A 22,135-nucleotide genomic window follows, 5' to 3' on the forward strand; every position below is an offset into this window, starting at 1 on the left:
GCTATTGACAGGTTTAGCATAAAATGCAAGCAATGTAGCCAAATAATTAGTTGTGCATTTCAGGCTGCATCTGGATTTTGTGTGAGCCTGTTACCTTACAAAGCTGAACAGAAGAATAAACACTTCATGCTTCTTTGGGTGCTCAGATGTGAGCCAGTTTTTGTTCTTCTTGCAGCGTTTGTCCCTGGAGAGTGCCAGAACCTTCTAAAGCCTCTTTTGGAAAGGCAGTATGTTATTTTAAAGTAGTAGTTAAGATCGTCTTACTTGGGTGAAGATGGCTGTTTCACATGGCAAACAGCCATACTCGCCTCACAAATAACCCAAGTATATTCACTTTTGCTGAGCTTCTCAGAAGCATATACACAGTGATTCTGGGAAAATAGGCTGTAGACCCTTCAGAAAGTCATCTATGTGCTTCTCTCTTGTAATTTCTAAGGAAAAGAAAGTAGGGGAGAAGTTTATAGTGAGGTTGTTTGGAGGGGAATGACCCTGAGGGTGAGATATATTATCCGGTGTTATGCTCAGAATGTATCAGAAACCAGGAGATTATTAAAGAAAGAAAATCAGGCCTCAAAGAAGGAGTGAAGGAAGGATGGCCTGAGAGACTACACTGTGCCAGGGGAAGTTGCTGGATAAATTACTCTGTGAATGCTGACATTTACCCTATGGATAGGATGGGAAAGTCAGCCATCCCTCTATTCTGATACTCAACAATAGTAAAACTCTCTTTTGAGCCAGGTGTCGGGAGAAAGAAGTCCCTGAAGTTCAGTCCGAATGTGAATTCCATTGAAGTATTGACTTACATAATAAAATTCTTGTTGAATTACACTGGATTGCTGAACATTCTACATTAGAGATCTTCAAAACTGTGATCTCACTTTAAATATTGTGTTTGACTTTATTTGCTCATAGCAAGTCAATTAGGTTAAACCAAAGTTTCCCCAAGAAGATTAAAAGAACAAAAAACAAAACAAAACAAAACACTTAATTGCTTTTTGTTTTTTTTTTTTCTATTAACTACAAATTCTACATTCCTACTCCTACTTGTGTGAATTATATTGTGCATTGATGTCAAACAGTCAAACATTACATTTGCCCCGAATACCTCCTAGGTGGTCACCCCATGCTGGTAACTGAAAATTGTTGGTTTAGGAATTAGTAAACTGTCATGTATTGCCATCTTGCACAGATAATATACTACTATTGTATCATACTTCTCTTTGTCCCCCCAAAAATTATACCCTTCACCAGACAAATTTCTGTACACTGACAGGAGGCACTGTATTTATTCTTGATAAGACTAATCCTTCTTCCCAGAGCATGTGGGAACACACTGGGTCCCCAGGGGGCCGTACCACTTATCTATCATGGTCAATTGAATTAAGGCATCCTGATGGTCTCTGTCCATTACATCTTTTTTTTTTTCCTCTTTTGTCATTAGAGGAACATTGTACATTGTACTCTGTGTAAGCAAATCCTTTATTTCAAATAAGGTCTTTGGCCGGGACGGTCCAGACTGCTGGCGGTGTATGGGAAGACAGGGTGCTCTTCTCCCTGAAGTCTTGACATCATTCCTTTTAGCATGCTAAACTCATTTTTTCCCATTAACATCGAGAATTACAGAACTTATGAATCAACTAACCACTTTATCTAACCATTTCTTCACTGATGAAAATGAGCTCAAACTTTCAACAGCTAAATCACAAGCCGTCCATGGCTCATTCCAAGCCTCTTAGAGTGCTCATCACCACCAACAGAGGACATCTTGATTTATGTGAAATGGATTCACAGTGCAAATAAAAGTAATTGACATTACAAACCTTGAAGAGGGACAATTCTGATCCCAATAATTTAATGTGTTTTCTTCAAAGACAAAAAAAGGTCTTAATTTTCTGACATAATTTGTGAGTGCTCATCTACCTTTTTAAGCTAATAAAATGCTGCCCAAATAATCCCTGAATACAGGATTTTTTACAGGTCAAGGCAAATGCCAGCCCTGTGAAAGTTTACTATTTTGTTGTTGTTGCAAATGTCTGTAGCTCACCATGAGTCCTGGTTGGTTTACTCAGCTTCATACATAGAACCTCAGACATTTATGACAAGAGGGATTCTGAACTTAGAAAATGGCTCCACAAAATGTGTCCTTATAGGCAACTCTGTGGGGCATTTTCTGTTTTAATGATTGCTTATAGATGGTCCCAGACCACTGTGAGCAAGAGGGTCCTGGGTTGTATACGGGAACAGGCTGATAAAGCCAAGAGAGAGAAGCTTCTATGCCTGCCTTCAGATTCCTGCCTTCATTTCCCGCTCTGGCTTCCTTTGACAGTAGTCTGTGGTGTGGAAGTGTAAGCCAAGTAAACCCCTTCCTCCCAATTTGCTTTTGGCAATAATATTTTTTTTCACAACAGTAGAAATCCTAATTAAGATACAATGTAAATAAAAGGCTTGCATATGTATTTGTGTGTTTGTGTTTAAGATATTTATCACCAGAATATGGTCCAGAATGGATACAGAACAAATGGAAACTCCCCATCTGGGGCTTCCTCAGACAGATGTGGGAGAATCACAGTGATGACTCAGAGTTCTTTTTGTTGGGGCTTTCCAATCGCTCCTGTAAAATTTTCTTGCTATCACAGAGGAAACAGTTGAAATTCAAAAGTTTTGCTGGTGCCAAGAAGCCAAAAGGAGGCCAAGAGTGATTATTCTGGGGGTCTGAGGATGATTTGCTTGCTCAAACCCTGGAAGAGTCTAAATACTTATTCTCCTCCCACCTCCTCTGATAATTGTCTGGCCTTCTTGTACATCCTGGAACCTGAAAGTATCTGCTGTCTCTTGGTTAGAGGAGTGAATCTTGTAAGGTCAACAGTAGGGGCCTGACTACTATTTGTTCTGTAGTATTTTATAACATTGGTTATTTTTTGTCTGTTTGCTTTACTATGTGATGCTTGGATTGCAGAAAGAGAGAGAGAGAGCAAAAGAAAGAAAGAGATTTAGATAAATGATACATATTAAGGACAGAGAAGAAGTCTTCAGCTGATCCCATGTCCATCAGCAGGGCTGAGGGAGCTGTCTGGCACTGAAACTCTCACTAACCTGTGAATAAGGTGCTACCCCTTATCCAGCTCACCACTTGGTTGGCTTCCAGGGTCGGAGTGACAAATGATTATCTACACCTGTTTGGTGTCTCGTTTCACTAGAGTGCTGTCTGTAGACTTAGGACTCCCTGTAAATGACCGACAAACTTTCTGATCTACTTCCTTGTGTAAGAATATTTTGAAAAGCAAGTGGTATTAGAAAAGGGCGGCAATGTAGCATTTTAACCATAATCCCAAATCCCATCACTCATGTGTCTGCCTGTGGGTTTCCTGGAGAGTGAGGTTAATTTGGGGATCGAGGATCAGCTGCTGAGGCTGGCACTTGGACAAGACAAGCCAAGCCTTCACACCCTAGACCACTCAATACCAGCATTGTCTCCAGTCCCTCTTTCATAAGGGGGTTCCAAGAGGGGGAGGGAATGAAGGGGGGAAAGACAAAATAAACCTTTTAAATCCTTCAAGAGAGGGAAAAGGGTGACTAGCATGTGAGTTTGGAAAGCCACTTGCCAGGACTATGAAATCAACTTTGGCTTTCCATCCGAGACTCATTCGGGCCAGTTCCTTCTCTGTTTCTCATCTTTCTGGTCCATTCCGCAGTTTGCCTTCCCATCCACGTGTACGTAGCTCCATTTGTCAAGAACTGCATCTCTTCCCTGCCATGCCTTCCTTCTTCTTTCCTGGCCCCTTTCTCCTGCCCTTTCACAGCTTAAGTCCACCTCCTCTTCCCTGTCTTGAACAGTACCTCTGAGCCCCATCCCCTCTTCTTAAGGAAATCAGCCAGGCCTCAGATGGAGCTGTTGTCCTGACAACCCAAAGGCGCATCAGGCTTTCATTGAGGCTGGCTGCTGTTGAAGGGGGCAGTTGTGCAAAGCGAGGGGCCACGCTGAGGGGAGGGAGGAGCGGATGACGTGGTGGGGCTGTTGAAAACCAGCAGGGTAGGGGGGAGGTGCTGAGTAGAGAGAACACGCCAGGGACTGGAGGGAGAAGCAAGAAAGGGAGGAGGGGGAGAGAGAGCTCCTGGGTTGCTGCTGCCGCTGCTGCGAGAGGCTGTTTCTTTACTCTTCCTGGCAGGCTCTCCTGCTGCCTGGGAAAGTGGGTTACAGAGGGAAGGAGCTCAGCCCAGACGCTGGCAGAGAAGCAGCCAGCCACAGAAAGTCTAACGAAGCACCCCTGCCGTTGACAGTCGCCTCCTCATCATTAAGCATTTCATATTTGCACTCTTCCTTCGGAAAATTTGTTCCTCCACTTTCTCCCCCACCCCTGCTTGGATTTGATGAGGGCTTTGTCAAGTCTCAGAGGGGAAACAGACTGAGCAAGGGAAAGAGCCAGGCAAAGTGGAAGGGAGTGCGCGCTGGACCCGCCCGAGCAGCCTTGGCAGTGGCTGCTAGCCCCAGGCGCGCTAGAGCCCCTCTCCGTGGCCAGCAGCGCGCACACGCGAGTCCACCGCGGAGCAACTCGCTGAGGCCACCATGGTCGGGAGAGTTCAGCCCGATCGGAAACAGTTGCCGCTGGTCCTACTGAGACTGCTCTGCCTTCTTCCCACAGGACTGCCAGTTCGCAGCGTGGATTTTAACCGAGGCACGGACAACATTACCGTGAGGCAGGGGGACACGGCCATCCTCAGGTAGGGTTTGAGAGCAACTTTTTCTGCTGTGCATGTGTCATGTGTGTCTGTCTCTCTCTGTCTCTCTGTCTCTCTGTCTCTCTCTCTCTCTCTCTCTCTCTGTGAGTGAGTGTGTGTGTGTGTGTGTGTGTGTGTGTGTGTGTCCTTCGGGAACAAAATTCAAAAGAATTTGGTCTCTGTCAAGAACCGATGGTGCTGGTGGAATGTTGTTCGGTTCTTTGAATGCTTTCTCTAGTCGACAAAGCCGAACTTCATCTATGGCATTAGTGGCACTGTATTCATGCTGTGGTAATTGCTCACGCTTTGCACTTAGAGTTTTGTTGAGGTTTCTAGATTCAGACACCAGAGTTGTTGGGCTATGGATCTCAAAGAGTGGTGCACAAGGCTGCATTCTCCTTGTTCCTGTGTGTGTGTGTGTATGTGTGTGTGTGTGTGTGTGTGTGTGTGTGTGTGTGTTGCTCAGCAAGGCTCAGTCTGCCCTAGCAGTAGTTCTGATAGAAGACTTTCTGTAAAGATCTCTGAATTGACATCATAGGCAATAAATCAATCTTATAACTTTGGATCATTATGGAGGTTGGTTTTTTCTTTTTTTTCTTTTTTGGAATGTGGATTGAAATCAACGGGAGAATGAAGGGGGAAAAGGGATCTAGCCTAATGGCAGGCCGTTAAGAATAGAAAACTTAAACACAGAGGTGGAGAAGGCATTAACCTGGCATTGCATTAGATGCTACAAATTGATTATTGAGTCCACCGTCTTGTGCCTATGCAGCTCTGCCAAGCCCTGCAATATAATTTGGGATGGAAATTTGGAAAAGCATCCCAAGTCCTTGAGAGTTTGACCCTTCTGAGGTAGAGAGACTTGGACAGTACCTAGTCCTTATTCTCTTTCCTTCAAGCTCAAAGCTTCCTTCCTGTATTTCTCTTCTACCTCCCCCCTCCCGAGCTTTGCTTGACTCTCTAGCAGATAATAATAGAAAAAGAGAAGGAGAGAGAGAGAGAGAGAGAGAGAGAGAGAGAGAGAGAGAGAGAGAGAAAGTATTCTCCTTGGAGATCTTTTAAAATCTCATTTCCTCCAAATATAATGACCCCAGTGTTGGTCTGTCTATCTAGGTAATATTGCTGGTTGTGGCAATAAAAAACAGTATGCCATAGAAAATCAACCCCTAATCTGTGTGCAAGGAGCTGATAGCGCATAAACCCCAGGGCATGAGGGAGCAGTTCTGTGGCAGAGCTGCCGACAGCAGCAAAGTTTTCTTTTCTTTTCCCAGAAATAAATTCGGTTGGCTGTCACAGCATGCCCTGCTTGGGGATCTCTGGCCTTGTTAGAGATGAAAGTGTGTGTGTGTGGTGTGATGTGTTGTGTGTTATGTGTGTGCTGTAGGTACATGTGCTGTTCCAGAGGGTAAAAGTAAGCAAGTGATAGCATGTGAGTACTTCTTTCTTCATTTCCTGAGCTTTGAGTGATTATGAATCCTAAATAACCTCCCAGCCAGAGCTGACTTCCCCTTGTAGCTCTCCAGCTTTGTAAACGTGCATGTGTGATTTATCCGCACGGAGTAATACGATTTATAGGGTAATTTATCTGTTTGCACAGGGATTTGGACATAATGCAGAAAATATTTTTTGCAAACACACAAGCATGCCGTCTGAGCTGCTGACATTAGTGTTCCCAGCATCATTAACCCTTTGCTAGCAGCAAAAATGTGTTTATACATTCCCTAAAAGTGGCTTACTTTCACAGATCACAAGATTGAAGTTGAGCAACCTGTCTACTCTCAACATATAAAACTTTTCATTTAAATTTTTGAGAAGTTTGTGATGTCTTTGTAAGTCAACATCACCTGCATCCTAAAGAGAAGCATGTACATGTTAATCGCTCGAACAAATGGGATGCTGGCACTTTCATGTAGTGTACTCACAGAATTCTACATAGAAGAGAGGCAGCCTCCTTACGTAAATATCTGTGTGTGATATAGGTGTGCTTTTGCATGACAAATGCTCAAATAAAATGGAGTTATTTATTTATTTTCTGAAGTATCACACTTTATCAGATACTATGGTGTAGGAATAGAGTCTATGAGAAGAGGTAACAGATGTGGCATCACTCAATTGTGGGAGAAGGGCAAGACAGACAAACAGCATGCAAATAAGCCACCTATGGGAGTCCATGGTTTCTCTAGACCTCACCTAACATGCCCTCCTTTTTATTGCTTTGACTGAGACAAGGCTTTATTTCTGAGGTTGGTTCTAGCTCTATCTGAAGTCACTGTGGAGAGGGTTACCTTTGTTTTCTTAGCTGACCTTCTTCTCAGTCTCTAACTGAATCCAGTCCTCTTTGTGGGTCAGTGTCCTGAGGAAGAATAGTGCTGCTGCTTTCTCTTTGCAAGTCTAGCCTGGGAAAGGCATGCTCCCACTTTATTTGTGACATTTTGCTGGGAGTATGAGCTTCCAGGGGAGGAGAGGAAGGAAAACTTGATTCATTGGCAGCCACAGGAGATGTTTGGCACTGAAAAAGTGAAATGGCAAGAAGAGAGAAAAATTCTCTCTCAGTGAGTGTGTGGCCCTGCATAATTTGAAATGGCAATAGGAGACAAGGGAGGCTTGTAGTTTTGATGGTTCAATGACAAGAACTTAGCTGATGAGTCTCCAAAAACATTTATCTTCTTGTTTCCATAAATCAAGAGTTTCTCTAGGAATTTAGGAATTGATCATTATTTTTGCATAAAATAATCTTTGGTGGAACTTTGCATTGTATTAAGAAGGTAATCAATTTGCAGTCATAGTCTATAAATTCTATATTTTTTTAAAAAAATATATGACCAAAGACAATAGCCTGACCCATGCATGCCTAACTTGGTTGTTTCTTTGAGGAGACTTCTTTATAAAAAGTTGTAGAAGGACCTCATGAGAACCGATATACCACTTTCATTCCAAAGCCAAGGAATCAAAGTGTGGCCAACAGATACGTAGAGCAGAAGCAACTCAGAGCCCAGAGTTCCTTTCAGACAGAGTGAGTCTGGATATGCTTTTAGACTGCTGTGCACGAGAAAGCATGTGACACTTTTTCTGATGTTTACCCATGACGTAGATCCAAGTTTTTATTTCTTTATTTTCCTTTTAAACAGAACCCAACTACTGCACTGCTTTAATAAGGGGTTTTGTCAATTCTTAGAAGAGTTTCTAGTCCTGGTCTTACTAACCCTCTAACCTAAACACAGACACCCACTGATGTTTAATCTTGATGGATTGAAACACACTTTTCTCTCTCCATGAATCATAATCAGGAGAAAGTAGCTGGTACTCCAGCACAATCTTTCAAATTATGACATTTTTAATGGTGACCCTGACCACTTTAGCAATATTGGCAGCATGTGTCTGGAAAGATATTGCTAGGGTTCTAGATCTCAAATAACTACAATGGCTGCATAAGACATTTTTATTATTGTGCATGTGCTCACAAAGTTTCTTTGCAAATATTCATACACATATGGAGATAGACGTGTGTATATGGTAAAATGTACAGTCTACCCAGCAGTATGATTGTGATTAATCTAAAAGTGAGATATTGAACAGATATCTGTATTTCCATCCCTCTTTGATATTTGCAGGGTATTACAGTATTTTGATGATTTTTTTTTTGTCTTTTAAATAAACTATATCCAGTAAAGGGGTTTTTTAGAGAAACTAAGTGGCAACGTGAAGGATACTTGATTTTTGTTTTTCAAAATTTTAAGTGTTTACTTCCTTGTTTGTTTCTGTACTAAGAGGGAAAAAAGAAATGAAAGAGATGGAATCACTTGACAATAAAATGTAATAAATCTTGCTCAAATTTCAAGAGAAAACACAAGTCCTCTTCTATAAGGCATCTGGAACGCCCACATGCTCTAAGGAAGTGTCAACACTCAAACAAACTCCTGACACAATCTGTGATTTTTTTAACTACTTATAATTCATTATTTGAAAACAAACTTTGTGGGCCCACAGTGAGAGCCTGACAATTATGGGTTTTCCTTTCTCTGTAGCTAAGTCACTAAAGGTAATCAAAATTTATTGGCTATCACTAATACTTTAAGGATCATCCATTGCCCATAAAACCCTTCATTAAATATATGTTGTACAGAATGGAGTTCAACATGCTCTATATCACCTAGGATTATGACATTTCATATACATTTTACAAAAGAGTGTTTATGCACCCGTGAATTAGACTGTTTGTCATCAGTTATGGCCCAAGACACAAGACAGACAAAGCTCAAAAGACAACTACAAACGGAATTTTTGTGTTTCTGTAAATGTTGAACACAGGAACATATATATAAAAGCAAACACAAAGTAAGGGGAAGGCAATTTTTTTTTCTGATTTATGTAATTTTAACTTCAAATAAATTGTACAACTCTGGTGATTCATGCCATAATTCAGTTGGTGAGGGTTCAGCATTTGTGTTTCCCAAAGCCTATCCTGCCTAACAGCAAACTCAAGCCAAAACGGATTAGAGCACTTTGTTGTGGTCACTGTTAGCTTCGAGTACAAACAGCTGTGACTCACCTAATAGGAAGTGGCTTGAATGTGCTAGTTCCCTCTTTTCCATCACCTGAGCCTTAGAGATACCATTTCTCCAAGCTATTGCTTGTGGGTTTCAATAGATAGTCCTGTTTTCTACATGTATTGCATGTGAGTTCCCAAGACTCATACAATCTAGGTTCTAAATTTGGATCTCTCCTTGTAGGCTATGACTTTGAGCAAATCCCTGAATTATTTTGAGCTGCAGTTTCAAATTTGTGAATACTGAAACTATCTATTTTAGTTACTGCACAGGGTTATTTTAAGAAGCCCACAATAGGTAAAGAAGGAAAGTTTGTTGAACTGCAAGGTGCTACACAAGAATAACGAGCCACTCATGTTCCAGCCACATGCAGCCTGATGCTTAGTATTTAGGAAACAACTGTATAAGGACCCTGTTTCTTGAACTTGATCATTTGAGGCAGTGGTTGTCAACTTATAGGTCATGGTCCCATTCCTAGTCGAAGGACATTTGCACAGGGAAATCCTAAGACACTGGAAAACACAGATATTTACATTATGATTCATAACAGCAAAATTACAGTTATGAAGTAGCATTGAAAATAATTTATGCTTGGGGGTCACCACAGCAGGAAGAACTATATTAAAGAGTCACAGCGTTGGAAAGATTGAGAACCACTGCCTTGAGCAGGTAAGAACTTTACATGGATGCCCTGTCTCCAGACTGTCTGATTCAGTTAGCCTGTAGCAGAGTCAGAGGATCTGCATTTTTGCCAGTGCTTAGGTGAATTTGAAGCTGCTGATCTGGGATGCAGTTTGAGCAGCATGGCAAGATTTTCAGATCAATTTGGTCCACAGAAGGACATCAGAAATATCAGTCAATTGTTACAAACAATAACTGAATCGAGTCCAAACTAACTCTCAGAATATGGATGTTTTAAACAAGATCCCCAAGAGACTGCTGAGCACATATTTTTTAATTTTGCTTTTTATTATTTATTATTTACTACAATTTATTTACTTTGTATCCCAGCTCTAGACCCCTCCCTCGCCTCTTCCAATTCCCTCCGTCCCTCCCCTAGTCAAAAGATAGAAGAAGACTTCCTCTCCTTCTATCTGATCCTAGCCTATCAGGTCTCATCAGTACTGGCTGCATCATCTTCTTCCATGGCCCGGCAAGGCTGCATTCCACAGGCAGAGGTGGTCAAAGAGCTGGCCCCTGAGTTCAGGTCAGAGGTATCCCCTATTCCCCTAACTAGGGAACCCACTTGGAGACTAAGTCTATGGACTACATCTGAGCAAGGTTTTTAGGTCCTCTCTATGAATTGTCCTTGGTTGGACCCAGATTTTTTGGCCCAGTTGTTTTCCTTGTGGACCCCCTGTCCCCTCCAGGTCTTTCTACCTCCCCCTTCTTTCATAAGATTCCTTGCACTTTGCCCAAAGTTTGCCTATGAGTCTCAGCATCTGCTTCGATCCTGAACACTTTACAGTTGAAAGCTCTCTGAGTTGAATTCTCACAACTATGCATTCCACCTGACAGGGTTATGGGAAACACTGAAGCTGTAGACTCCTGACACTCATAAAATCGCACTGGATTGGTTTGAGGGAGGTCCGAGGCTTAAGTTGTTGCTTCTTGTATTTAATGCTTCAGTTATGTACACAAAATGGAGAGCCACTGGATTAGCAGGTGAAAAAAAAATAACTTTTACAAATCATGTTCAAGGCAGCACTTACTAGACACGCAGGGAAGTTTTAAAGTTTTGTATGGCTTAAGAAATATGGCATCAGACCAAAAAGATTCAAATTCAAGTGGGTGGAGGAGATTGCCATAGTTCTATCTCTTTCTTAAACGATTTCATCACTACAATATAATAAAAACCATGGTAAGTTTATTATAGGCCCCCTTTATATAATATCTATTGAAACTGTGTCAGAGCTGGCCTTCTTAAAACTATGGCCCTATGCTCACTTTATGATTTAGTCTAGGCAGGATTTAAGAGTGGTTGCGAGTGTTTTAGTGTTGTTTTTCATGCTGTCTCTAAGGGAGATGAAGGAGAATAGTCAGACAAGAAACTAGTTAGAATCTATTTCAACAAGCTCAATGCTTGGTATTCATGTTGGCACGCACACAAACATATGGCTCACAAAAAAACAAAACAAAACTGTATTTGTTTGTAGAATTCACCTTGCTTTTACATTCTGATCAGCCGTGCTTTAAATTTAGAGAGGAGTCTTTATAACATAGACGGAAAAAAACTCCTGTTGTTTTCATGGAGTGTGTGGTACCTTCAGGGGTCTCAATAGGGAAGTCAGAAGAGTCAGCTCCATCATCCAGAAATGTTCTCATTTACTGGATGTGGATAAATGACCTCTGCATAGCACACAACAAGCTATTCTAATACTCAAGCGAAAAAGCAGCCATCAAAAGTGTTTTATCAACTATAAAATGGTATAAAACACAATCTCTCAAAGAAACAGAAAATAACTCTTAGAAAAATCAGAAATTTTAATAAAATGGCTTGTATTCTTATTTTTATGACCCATGCTGCTCATTTGTTCACAGCTCTTTTATTAAGTCCTTTAAAGTCATGAGAATCTTAGAATATCATTGTAGCACTTACTTGGAGTGCATGGTAGGGGAACACGTTTTGTAGTCACCTGCAGTCACAACAAGATCTCAAGTTAATGTGTTCTTAACCTTCACAAAATAAAACCTTTTACTCTAGACTTTGTTAATTACTTCTGGAGAGATGAGAGTCACAGAAATGTAGAACAGGAAAGGCCTTAGAGATTAGGCAGTCCGCTGTCATTTTAAAGGACTGCAACTGAGGAGAAATTTAGATAGTTGCTCAAAAGCATAAATGACTGTTTGAGCCTAAAAACTCCTGCTGCTTAGTTTTCATACATTTTGAGAAACCATTTTCTTGGCTTTCACTGCAGCTCAGGATACATTATTTCATCATTCTTCATACCACAAATTATGCTCAAAGTGTTCCTCTCTCTCTCTTTTTTTTTTGTCTCATGATTTTTTTCTCTTCTTCCCTCCATTCCTCTTTATATTTTCTTTAACCCTCTCTTCTCTCTTTGCTCGACCTTGTCTGTCCCTGCAAATAAATTTTACATATGTTTGTGGAAGACCATCTAATTAGGGAAAGGAAAGGAAAACTTTTTTTCCCTTCAAAATGCCCCATTTTAAACTTGCTCACAATTTCTCTAAGCCAAAGTTGATTTCTTTCTTCCAATGTAGCCACAAGTTTCTATTCTTAGAGCCATTCTTATATTTGGCAAGACCTGTACCACAATCTCCTGGGCTCATTTGAAAGTCTCTTTCCTTCATGAGTCTGGTCCTTTTGTCTGTTGCTCAGACTTCTTTGGTTTCAAGTCTTTCTCCAAGGTTCTTACTATTTATTTATTGTTACCCAGGGCCTTTTACCTGTTACATTCTGTAGTTTTTCTTTCAGGGAGACTCGGTTTAGGAGAGGTCCAGGAAAATGCACTCTGAGCCTTTCCTTTTTATTTAATTAGCTGTCCAGTACACACTCTCAGAAGTTATTATACATGTTAGAGCCTTTGTTGAGTTGTTGCAATATTGGAGGTCAATAAATATTACTTTTCAAAACTCATTGTATATAATACATTTACATATAATGTATAATTTGCTTGAGGCTAGCAATGACTGTGATGGCACTGGATGTAGATTCTTCCCAACTCGTGTGAAACATTTGCTGTGAGGGAGATTTTTGCTGTGGCATTCACAATGACGTTTGTGGAATCTCTCTTACAGGGCCCAAAGTGAAATTAGGAAAAGTCAACAGGTTACTCAAGAGAAGGACAAAACAATGATGGGGTATAAAATAAGACAGCACCGCCAGTGAACCACAGAGCAATCTGACAGCTCCCTGCATAGACTCATTCATTAATGGTAGGACTTAGAGAAGGAATAGAGTTCTTGGAACATAACTTGAATATACAGAGGCCTCAAAAATAAATGGCTTGAAAACAAGGACCATTAACAAGGCAGGTAACTTGCCCAAGCTGTAAAACCTGAGGACTCAGGCCACAAAACTGAAACCTGTATAAAGCCTTTAGTAAGGCTTGGATGATTGACAGTGAAGTTCAGAGTACTAAGCTCCATTTGTTATTTGTAAGATGAAGATCATAGAACCCTGTCCAGCTCTATGGGGGGAAAATGGAGACAAAGTTTTAAAATGACCTTGCTTCTTAATTACTTGGTTAACCATACCAGATCATATCTCTCTACCTAAGACTTCCAGATTTCACGGAATTAGTATTACCATGGACCTGAGTTCCCCTTTTGATATCCCACCCCTGATGTTTTCCAATATTAGTTCACAAATATCAGCCGATTCTGTACAGGTCCTTTTCATCCATAGATTCATAGCTTAAATAACCCTGCGTGAGCAGCTTCCCCATTGCCTATACCAATTCAGAGCTTCCCCTGTCTCTCTGCTCAGGCTATGCTCATTACACATACCCAGTGCTGTTTCTGAGACTCATTTATAATAGTCTCTCCTTGGAGCTCTTTCCTTTGCCTTCTTCTTCCACCCCTCTATTATACTTTGTTACTAGATCACCCGTCCCTGTACCTCCCTCCAGGCTCAGGGCTCAGCTATAGTGCTGTCTTGTTTTGAAAATCCTCTCTAATTCTCCTGGTGGGCTAAGTGCCCTATTTGTTTTCACTGATAGCCTTTCTTCATACCTTGTGCTTAGCATTTAGTATACTCTGAGAAAGCATTCTGTTTATTTCTTCCTTGCCTCAAGGACAAACATCTAATCTACTTTACTATTTAATCTCAGAATTTAGCTTAGGATCTGTAAGAGCACAAATAAATATTTGCCTAGTAAGCAGAACAGAGAAGGATGGTAACACTACATATCAAGCAGTCTAGAGTTTGATTTATAAAAGACAAAACAAATTAAGGGAAGGCAGGACTGAGGGAAGATATTTTGGTAAGACGTCAGACACTATTAGATTAATTATGGGTCTGCTACTACAGAAGGCATAGTAGCAAAAACCACATATCAATTATCCTCTCATTGCTGGTAGGAGTGACTATGTGGGTTTGGCTAGAAGTATGTTCTACATTTCTGGTAGCATCTACTTTCCAAGCATGGATTTCCAGAGAGAGAGAGAAAAACAAAACAACACAAAACAAACAAACAAACAAACAAACAAACAAAAAAGATGCATAATTTGTGAAGATCCTAAAGCTTCAGCAGTCCAGGCTGTGAGCTCTTCTCTAAGACAGAGGTACAGCCATGTGAAGAGGAGTCACTGTGTGCTCCCTGCCTAGGTGTGATGCTGAGCTTTCTCCCTCTAGTGGTGGCTGTGGACATTCAGGCTGTAGATCAGGATTTAGAGTAAACCTAAGGTTGCAGGACAGTGTGCAACAGGTCCTCCGTCCATTTCTACTCTTTCATTTGTTTGTTTAGTTTGCTCGTTTGTTTGTTTGCTTGTTTGTTTTGTTTTTCTCGGAGAATAGTAAAAGGTAAATATCACTTTCATTTATAGATTGTAAATTCATCCTGCCTGATGAGGCCAACCCAAGTTTTGCATTTTATAGGTCATTACGCATTCCCGGAGAAACAGAAAACTGAGTGTGTAGTGAACTCGTAACATTCCCAAATTTCCTCCTGTATGTTTCTCCGTGATAGAGAAAGGCATTCTTTAGAGGAGGTTAGAGGAAAAGTTTACAACTCAGGAAAAAGCTGGTAAAGCATTTTATACAATACCACCTCACTATTTGCTCCACGGTAATGTATGTTCATAAATTTCCATGTTAATTATCAACATATTGTCTACAGTTAACTATACCTGTTCTAAAGCTGCACGTCAGTCATGCCGCTCTTGTCCCACAATTCCCTTTAAGGTACAGAAGATAAGCATGACAGTAATGAAGCTGAACACTAAATGAAGGCAAACATATCATGCTTCTACCTGTGAGAACACTAATTAGGAAAAAATACTCGATATCCTGAGTTCTTTTAGAGTGCAGTGAGGTAAACCCCTCTCTCGCCTATGAGACTATTCATTTGTTAAATGTGAGCTATATCTAGTGCCAATTTGTGGCTGCTGTTTGTCTTGAGCTATTCATAATCTTATAATAATCTTGTCTGAATATTATTGTCAGGTAATGCATGTTCTGGTATATTTGTATGATCAGCCCTAAGGTCAGAATTGTATACACCCAAGTCATTAATTTAACAGATGAGGGGAATATTGGAGATGCTCTATCTGACCTCTGTTCTATCTTTGGTGAATAATATGAAGAAATAGTTACAACAATCACCATGGGCTGCTTGATGTTTATCTAGTTTAGGTAAACAACAAAAAATTGTAAAGATTGGTTCTGAGAAAGCCATTAACTATATTAACCAAGGAGTATTAGTAAGTTTTCTTTGCTGAATCACCAAATTAGTATGATTTCTTATTGACTTAAGAAAGCTTTTGATCTGATGAAGCAGGGAAATATGGCTGAAAACAGTTGAGTTCATCAGAAGAAGAAACGCATGTTGTTGTAAGCATAATGATGAGTTGCTCAAGTTAAAAAATAAATAAATAAAGTTATCTCATAAATGCCTTCATATGGGAATGTAAAATTATATATGCTTTAGTCTTTACATAAAATTAAACTCAAAATCTAGTTCTTCTAAAAATAAGTTTATGCATTTTTACAGAATTTGTTATGAGCTGTAAACAATTTTTGTCATGAATATGCATAATCTATATTGTATGGATGTGTTTGAACTGAGATGCTAATTTTATTTGTAATGTATATCTACAAATATTTATAGTTGTATATAATCAAAAAGCATAAAATTTCCAAAGCAGAGAAATGAACTGGGGTCACCGAACATTTTAATAGGTACCTGATTAATTTGATGTATCATTAATGAAGAATTTTGCTGAAGAAAACATTTTTAAGGATATCAAGGATATTAAGGATATGTGAATATTATATAAGCATCATTTACTAAGTGCTTTAATGTATTTTGACTAATGCTTTATTTAAAACACTTACTATATAAGGTGCTAAAACTATTTTCTAAGAGAAGTAATATTTTGTTTTCTTGTTTTTATCAAATTTGAACCATTGTATGTCTCCCAAAGACCTCCAAGTTATTTTTCCATTTGTTTTCACAGGACAGTTATTAATGCCACCTTAACTGATGGAGAAGTAATTATGTATTGTTTGGTATAACTTTCATTCTTTGTACTTGAATCTCAAGTTTATACTAAATTCATGTTTTTTTTTTATTTTGTTTTCATTCAGAGTTGATCTACTGAACTAGTGATCTTTTAATAAGCACGCATGATTAAAGAAAGAGCTTGCCCACTAAAAGACAAGAAGAATAATTTAAGCTAAATTTCTAAATTTAAACAGAAAACATATCAAAATTATGCTATTATATTCTTTTCTTTTTAAGTTCTAGGCAAATGAAATTATTACAGCCATACAAGAAGGTTGAGCTATGAGGTCTCTCTACTGTATGCCAAAAATAAAAACAAAAAAAAATCTTAACAGCCTTTAAATGTAAAAATGATAGACATTAAAACTTGTAGAAAACAAAAGTAATCCCAAAATATTTTTGATAGGCATCTAATATGACCCTAGTTATAAGTAAGAGGGAAATGGTTTAAGTAGTATATCAACCAAAGGAAAACACCAAATGTGTTAGTACTGGGCTGTAACTTTACACTATTTTGAAAAGTGAGCAGGGACTACTAGAGGCGGACATGGTTTCCCTAGGGACACACTGCAACACAGAGAATAGGTTTCCTTAAAATGATTAAAAAATGCCCCAGGCTGGTAGATCCTTGCAATGCCATTCACCTTAAGGATCTAGATTTTGGCAAAATTCTTCTTATGGATTCAGGAATAAGTTACAGATTCAGAGTGTGGTATGTTTTTTGCAGTGTTGAACAGAGAAATACTGATGGTAGTAGAAAACTCTTTTAGGCTCTCTGGCTGTGTTCAGTATGTGGATAAAAATAGTGTGAGGACACAAAGAGAAGAGGACCACAAGGTGCTAGTTCACAGAGTGCTCCTTAAATGAGGATGAATTCTACTGTCCTCCACTCTACCAAATGAGGTATGGAAGGAAGGACATGTGGATGAGTGTTCCGGGAGGGGAACTGTGGCTCTGAATGGAAGAAGGATGCTGTATGTGTGCAATTTTTACTGCGTTTCATACAGGAAAGAAGACATGGATGTCAGAAGGAAACGCATTGTGGTACTTTAATTAAATAGAACATGGTTTAGTTGGATAAGCAAATCTGCTCAATAATTTAAAAGATGAACAGTCGAAGGCATAATGGGAATTACAGGGATTCCAATCCAAGCACGCTCCAAGCACCACTCTGCCAGCTATTGGCTTTGTATACATGGGGCAATCCCTTAGTCATTTCGGGCCTTTTTTCCTTATTTTAGAAAATATGAGCAATCCAATGATTTTTTTTTCTCACTGTTCAGGATACTATAGGAATGAATTAGGTGTAGCTATAATTATACTCATGTAATTCTTGGGAATCTTTGTTAAATCTAAGTTTCTTTTCTGCCAAATAAAATGGATTTCCTAGAAGAGAAGTAAATTTCGTCATTTGTATATTGAAAGCAGAGGTCAGGTGACCATCAGTAGGAATTCAAAACAACAACAGAAACCATTTACATAGCAGACAGTTGAAATGGGCTAATTTCCAGGGCTTCGCTGGCATATGTATTCTATATTTCTATCAATTTTTTCCACACAGTTTATTTTGTATGCATTTAATCTTAAGTTTGGGTGGTATTATGTAATAGAATTGGTTGTGAAGTGTTTCATTCAGGAGTTTTGTAACAATTTTCAGTAGGCTTTGATATTCATGGTTTCATTGTTTTCCTCCCTCTGCAGAATTTGCAAACCTTTCAAAAGATACTGTCATTTCATTAAAACTGAAGTCCTATTTAAACCTCTCATCTTTCTTCACCGAACAATATGAAAACACATATAATCTCAATGTTATTTTTATATTCAGACTGTTTCAGAAAAATAGATAGAATTAATCAGGTAAACCATGACCTTATTCCTCTTCTAAATCCTCCACTCCTTTGACATGAGTTAGTGTAATTTTGCTCAACATCACACATGCCCTGGTATGCATGTTACTGAAATGTCCTGCCATCTCATTTGGAAGTTATGAGAACAAGATGCTTGATGTCGTGTTCTATTTGGTCATTAATATTTACTATTGATATATCTTTTAGGAAAGCTGCGGTTAATCCTAAACAGCTGTATAACCAAATCACCACACAGAAACTAGTATTTTTTTAGTTAACCTAGAACACAATGCTGGGCAATAGTTACTCCATCCTAAAACTCCAAGCCCGCATAGTTCTTACCATTCAGATTCACCCACTATACTTGCTCTTAGATCTGGTTCATTTCTCCACGTCATTCCAAGACCTCTCCTCCACCTTCATTCTCCCAGGTTCTGCTCCTCTTCTCCCTTCTACTCCTTTCTCTCCTCTGGCTCCTCCCCTTCCCTCCTAATCTGAAACAGAATGTCCCACCCTATCTTTTCCATTGCTCAGCATTGTGGCTGGTTTTTTTAACTGACAGTTTAGAGAACAAATGGTGGTATGTTTACACAAACCTGAGACAGGTGATGCTTAGAATAAGGATCACAGTGTAATCTCTGGATTGAAACCAGATAGTGGGGAAGAGAAATCAGCATTTGAATGAACAAGGGTAAGGTGTATACATTCCAAAAGAACATTATACCAACACTGTCCACAATCAGATTTTCACCTCGCATCAACCTCCTGGTCAACTCAGATTTTAGACAGATATTCCTCCACTGATTATAACATGAAGCCATTTCCTAAGCCATCTTTCTTTTGGCTTTCTTCTCTGAGGCCTTAGGGACTCAGGCCTTGAAATTTTCCAGCCCTGGCTCTGTAGGCCACATTCATCATCCTGATTTTTAATATGGTCCTTCCCTCTATGAAGTCTACCATGTTATCCCGTGTTTCTGGGAGAGTGGGACAAAATATGGCAGAGGGACCATTTCCTATTGTATCTGCTGGTTCTATGCTGAGCAATAATTTGCTACATCAATTTTTACTTTCACGTCAAGTTCCCTTTTCAGTAATAATAAAGCAGATGAACTTGAATCTCAGATTTTTCTCTTCTTACAACTTAAATATCTTCTCTTGCTACCTATGAAATCAGCAAACCAACAGTTTGCATCAGTGAATACAAGCAAATCATATAGCCACCTACTGCTGGACCCAAGTCTTTCACCAAACCAGAATTTCTGCTTTCTTTAAATTTTATATGCCTGTTCTCTTATTTTATGTCCTTCTGCAAGGTGACCTTAATTTATTTAAAAGTACAACTGCTAAAATTTATAAACAGTGACGTTCAGAGCATGGAACCATTCCCTCCTTGTTGATCTGTCAGATTCTCAGCTGACTACCTCATCCTTTGCAGGAGTTATGAAGAAAGAGGCACCTGTGCAAGACTTTAAGGCATATGCAGTGGAATTCGAGGTTTAAACAGAAAGTTCAAACCAAAGTGCGAGGTTTAAAAGAAGAATGAAAAGGTAGGGACTTTAAGAGAAGCAAACTAGGGAAGGACTTGATATCAAGATCTCAGGAAAGCCTGAGTACACCTATCCACAAATGTATCACCTGTGTGTGAACTGTCGAGTATTCCCAAATGGCAAAACGGGAACATGAAGCTGGGACTTGTTAGAAGGTAACTATGGTGGCATATAAGCATTAACTGACAGAGTCTTAAAAAGGTCAGAATTAATTCTGTAACAGCAAAGTTGCTGATCCTCAGCCATGGGCTCCTGTGGAGCTCTAGGATTATTACAGAAGTCCCTTATGCATTCTAGATGGGCTACGTAGACAGTGTATCTCAAACATGAGTTACTGCTGTTTCGTCTATCTATATAGTCTCTACTTTAATGAGAAGAATGTAAACATTTCGTGACTTTTTTTTTCTTCAAATTTTAGATTTCTTCAGTTATAAGAGCTCAATCATCAGAATTGGGGATGTCACTCTTTTGGTATTATGCTTGCCTAGCATGTACACAATTTAGGACAGAGAGAGGAGGATCAAAAGTTCAAGGTTGGGCTGGAGAGATGGCTCAGAGGTTAAGAGCACTGACCATTCTTCCAGATGTCCTGAGTTCAATTCCCAGCAACCACATGGTGGCTCACACCCATCTGTAATGAGATCTGGTGCCCTCTTCTGGCATGTGGGCACACATGCAGGCAGAATTCTATATAAATAAATAATAGAAGAATAAATTAAAAAAAAAGTTCAAGGTTATCCTTCTGCCACATAATGACTTCAAGGCAAGCCTGGAATTCCCTGTACAAAACAGGAGTATGGGAGGGTCAAGATCTTGAGAGTCAAATGTTCACAGACCCTTTTAAATGAGGTAAAGATACCCTCCTTGAAAATATAGGTAAGAAGAATAAGGGAGACAGGGAGCTAGAGAAGAACATGCTCTATATAAAAGATAAAATAAAAATGAAGACATGGCCAAGACAGAAAACACACACAGATAGAGCTCTGAAACAAAAGCGGATGCAGACAGTCAGATGAATTTAACTGTATGAATTATGTGTGATGAGTCACTGGATACCAAGGTTGACTAGCCACTGAGGTGTAACTCAGAATCTCTGAACAACATGGAGTCATCGCATACTCTCGTAAGAGAGGACATTAATAGTTTAGATAAAATTACAGAGAGAAAGTGGCTAGCACGGGCAGTTGTGGTGTGTCTAGACCTAAAACCCGTAGTTATTAAATAAATTCCCAACACTTTGTAATTTTAACCTTAAGTGTTATGAGTTTTTACTGGCATGGGTCATTTCAAAGCTTTGTCTATATATCTTTAATTTTTAACTTACCAATTCACGTTTGTAAAGAAGGACTCCATACTGTGTACATTTCACTCCAAAAAGGACCCATGCTGTTGTAGGCCCCGAAGGAATGTGTACAACCCAAAATCTACGTACAAAAGTAGTATATTCCTAATTGTGTCTCAGATTGCTGCTGAGAAAATGCTGTAGGTTGATGTGCTACTACGGGCTTTTTTAATGAAAGAGCTGCGTCTTGAGGATGCAGTGAATCATGGGGGTGGCACTGAGAGACTAGAAAAGCAGGCATGGCACTAAGAGGAGAGCTCAATAAACCAGGAAACAATTTCAGTTCTTCTGTTATTATTGTCATCCCAGGAGACTTTGGTTTTGCAAGCTCTTTGGCACACTTCTTGACTTCAAGGCAGATTAGTACTAATCATTACACCCCTTGTACTGTAGCTTCTTGGGCTTCATAATCCCTCAGCAAGAAATGCAGCCTTCCTGCGTGATGGACAACACAGCTGCCGCAGAGCCAGGAACTGGAAGGTGATGAGGCCAGAATTCAGGACAAAGAAAACACAGATAGTCGCGGCTGTAGCCACACTTCGATTTTGCTTACCCGGCTGTGCCACAGGGCTCTTATGGCTTTATTACTACTATTATTTTGCTTGTATTTTTCTTCATAGTTGGTAAATTTAATGAAGTATCTCAAAGTAATGGAGCTTTTTTATTCCCAATGCTATCACTCTATTCCAAATCCTTATCAGTGCATGACAGTGTTACTCATCTCTGTCTTTCCATGTGTTCTTTTCTGAGTTTGTAATAGAGTCTGGACTGAGTGTAGGCAATATGCAGTGGGGAAAATGAGGGTAGGAGTCTAGCTATTTAGATTTGGAATTGTTTAATTTTTTTTTCCTTTCAAACATAGCATTTCAATAATTCTTTATCTTGTCTAATAATCTGAAAGTGACTTCAAATTTAATGTCACATCATTCTCAATTTCTACACAGAC

General features: G+C 39.5%; 1 protein-coding gene across 6 annotated transcripts in view; it reads left to right on the forward strand.

Annotated features, from left to right (window-relative positions):
• Lsamp (limbic system associated membrane protein) overlaps nucleotides 1–22,135 on the forward strand; it is a 2,252,234-nt gene that overhangs the window by 1,581,157 nt on the left and 648,942 nt on the right. For 4 of the 6 annotated variants that reach the window (XM_060370403.1, XM_060370406.1, XM_060370407.1 and 1 more), the window contains one exon: nucleotides 4,641–4,719. In XM_060370403.1, coding sequence (XP_060226386.1) covers nucleotides 4,641–4,719 — 79 coding nt within the window. Of the gene's footprint in view, nucleotides 1–4,038; nucleotides 4,720–22,135 lie in introns of those variants that run through there. The other 2 variants (XM_060370404.1, XM_060370408.1) reach the window with 2 other exon arrangements.

This window comes from Meriones unguiculatus, chromosome 17 (assembly GCF_030254825.1).
Source record: "Meriones unguiculatus strain TT.TT164.6M chromosome 17, Bangor_MerUng_6.1, whole genome shotgun sequence".
Lineage (NCBI taxonomy): Eukaryota > Metazoa > Chordata > Mammalia > Rodentia > Muridae > Meriones > Meriones unguiculatus.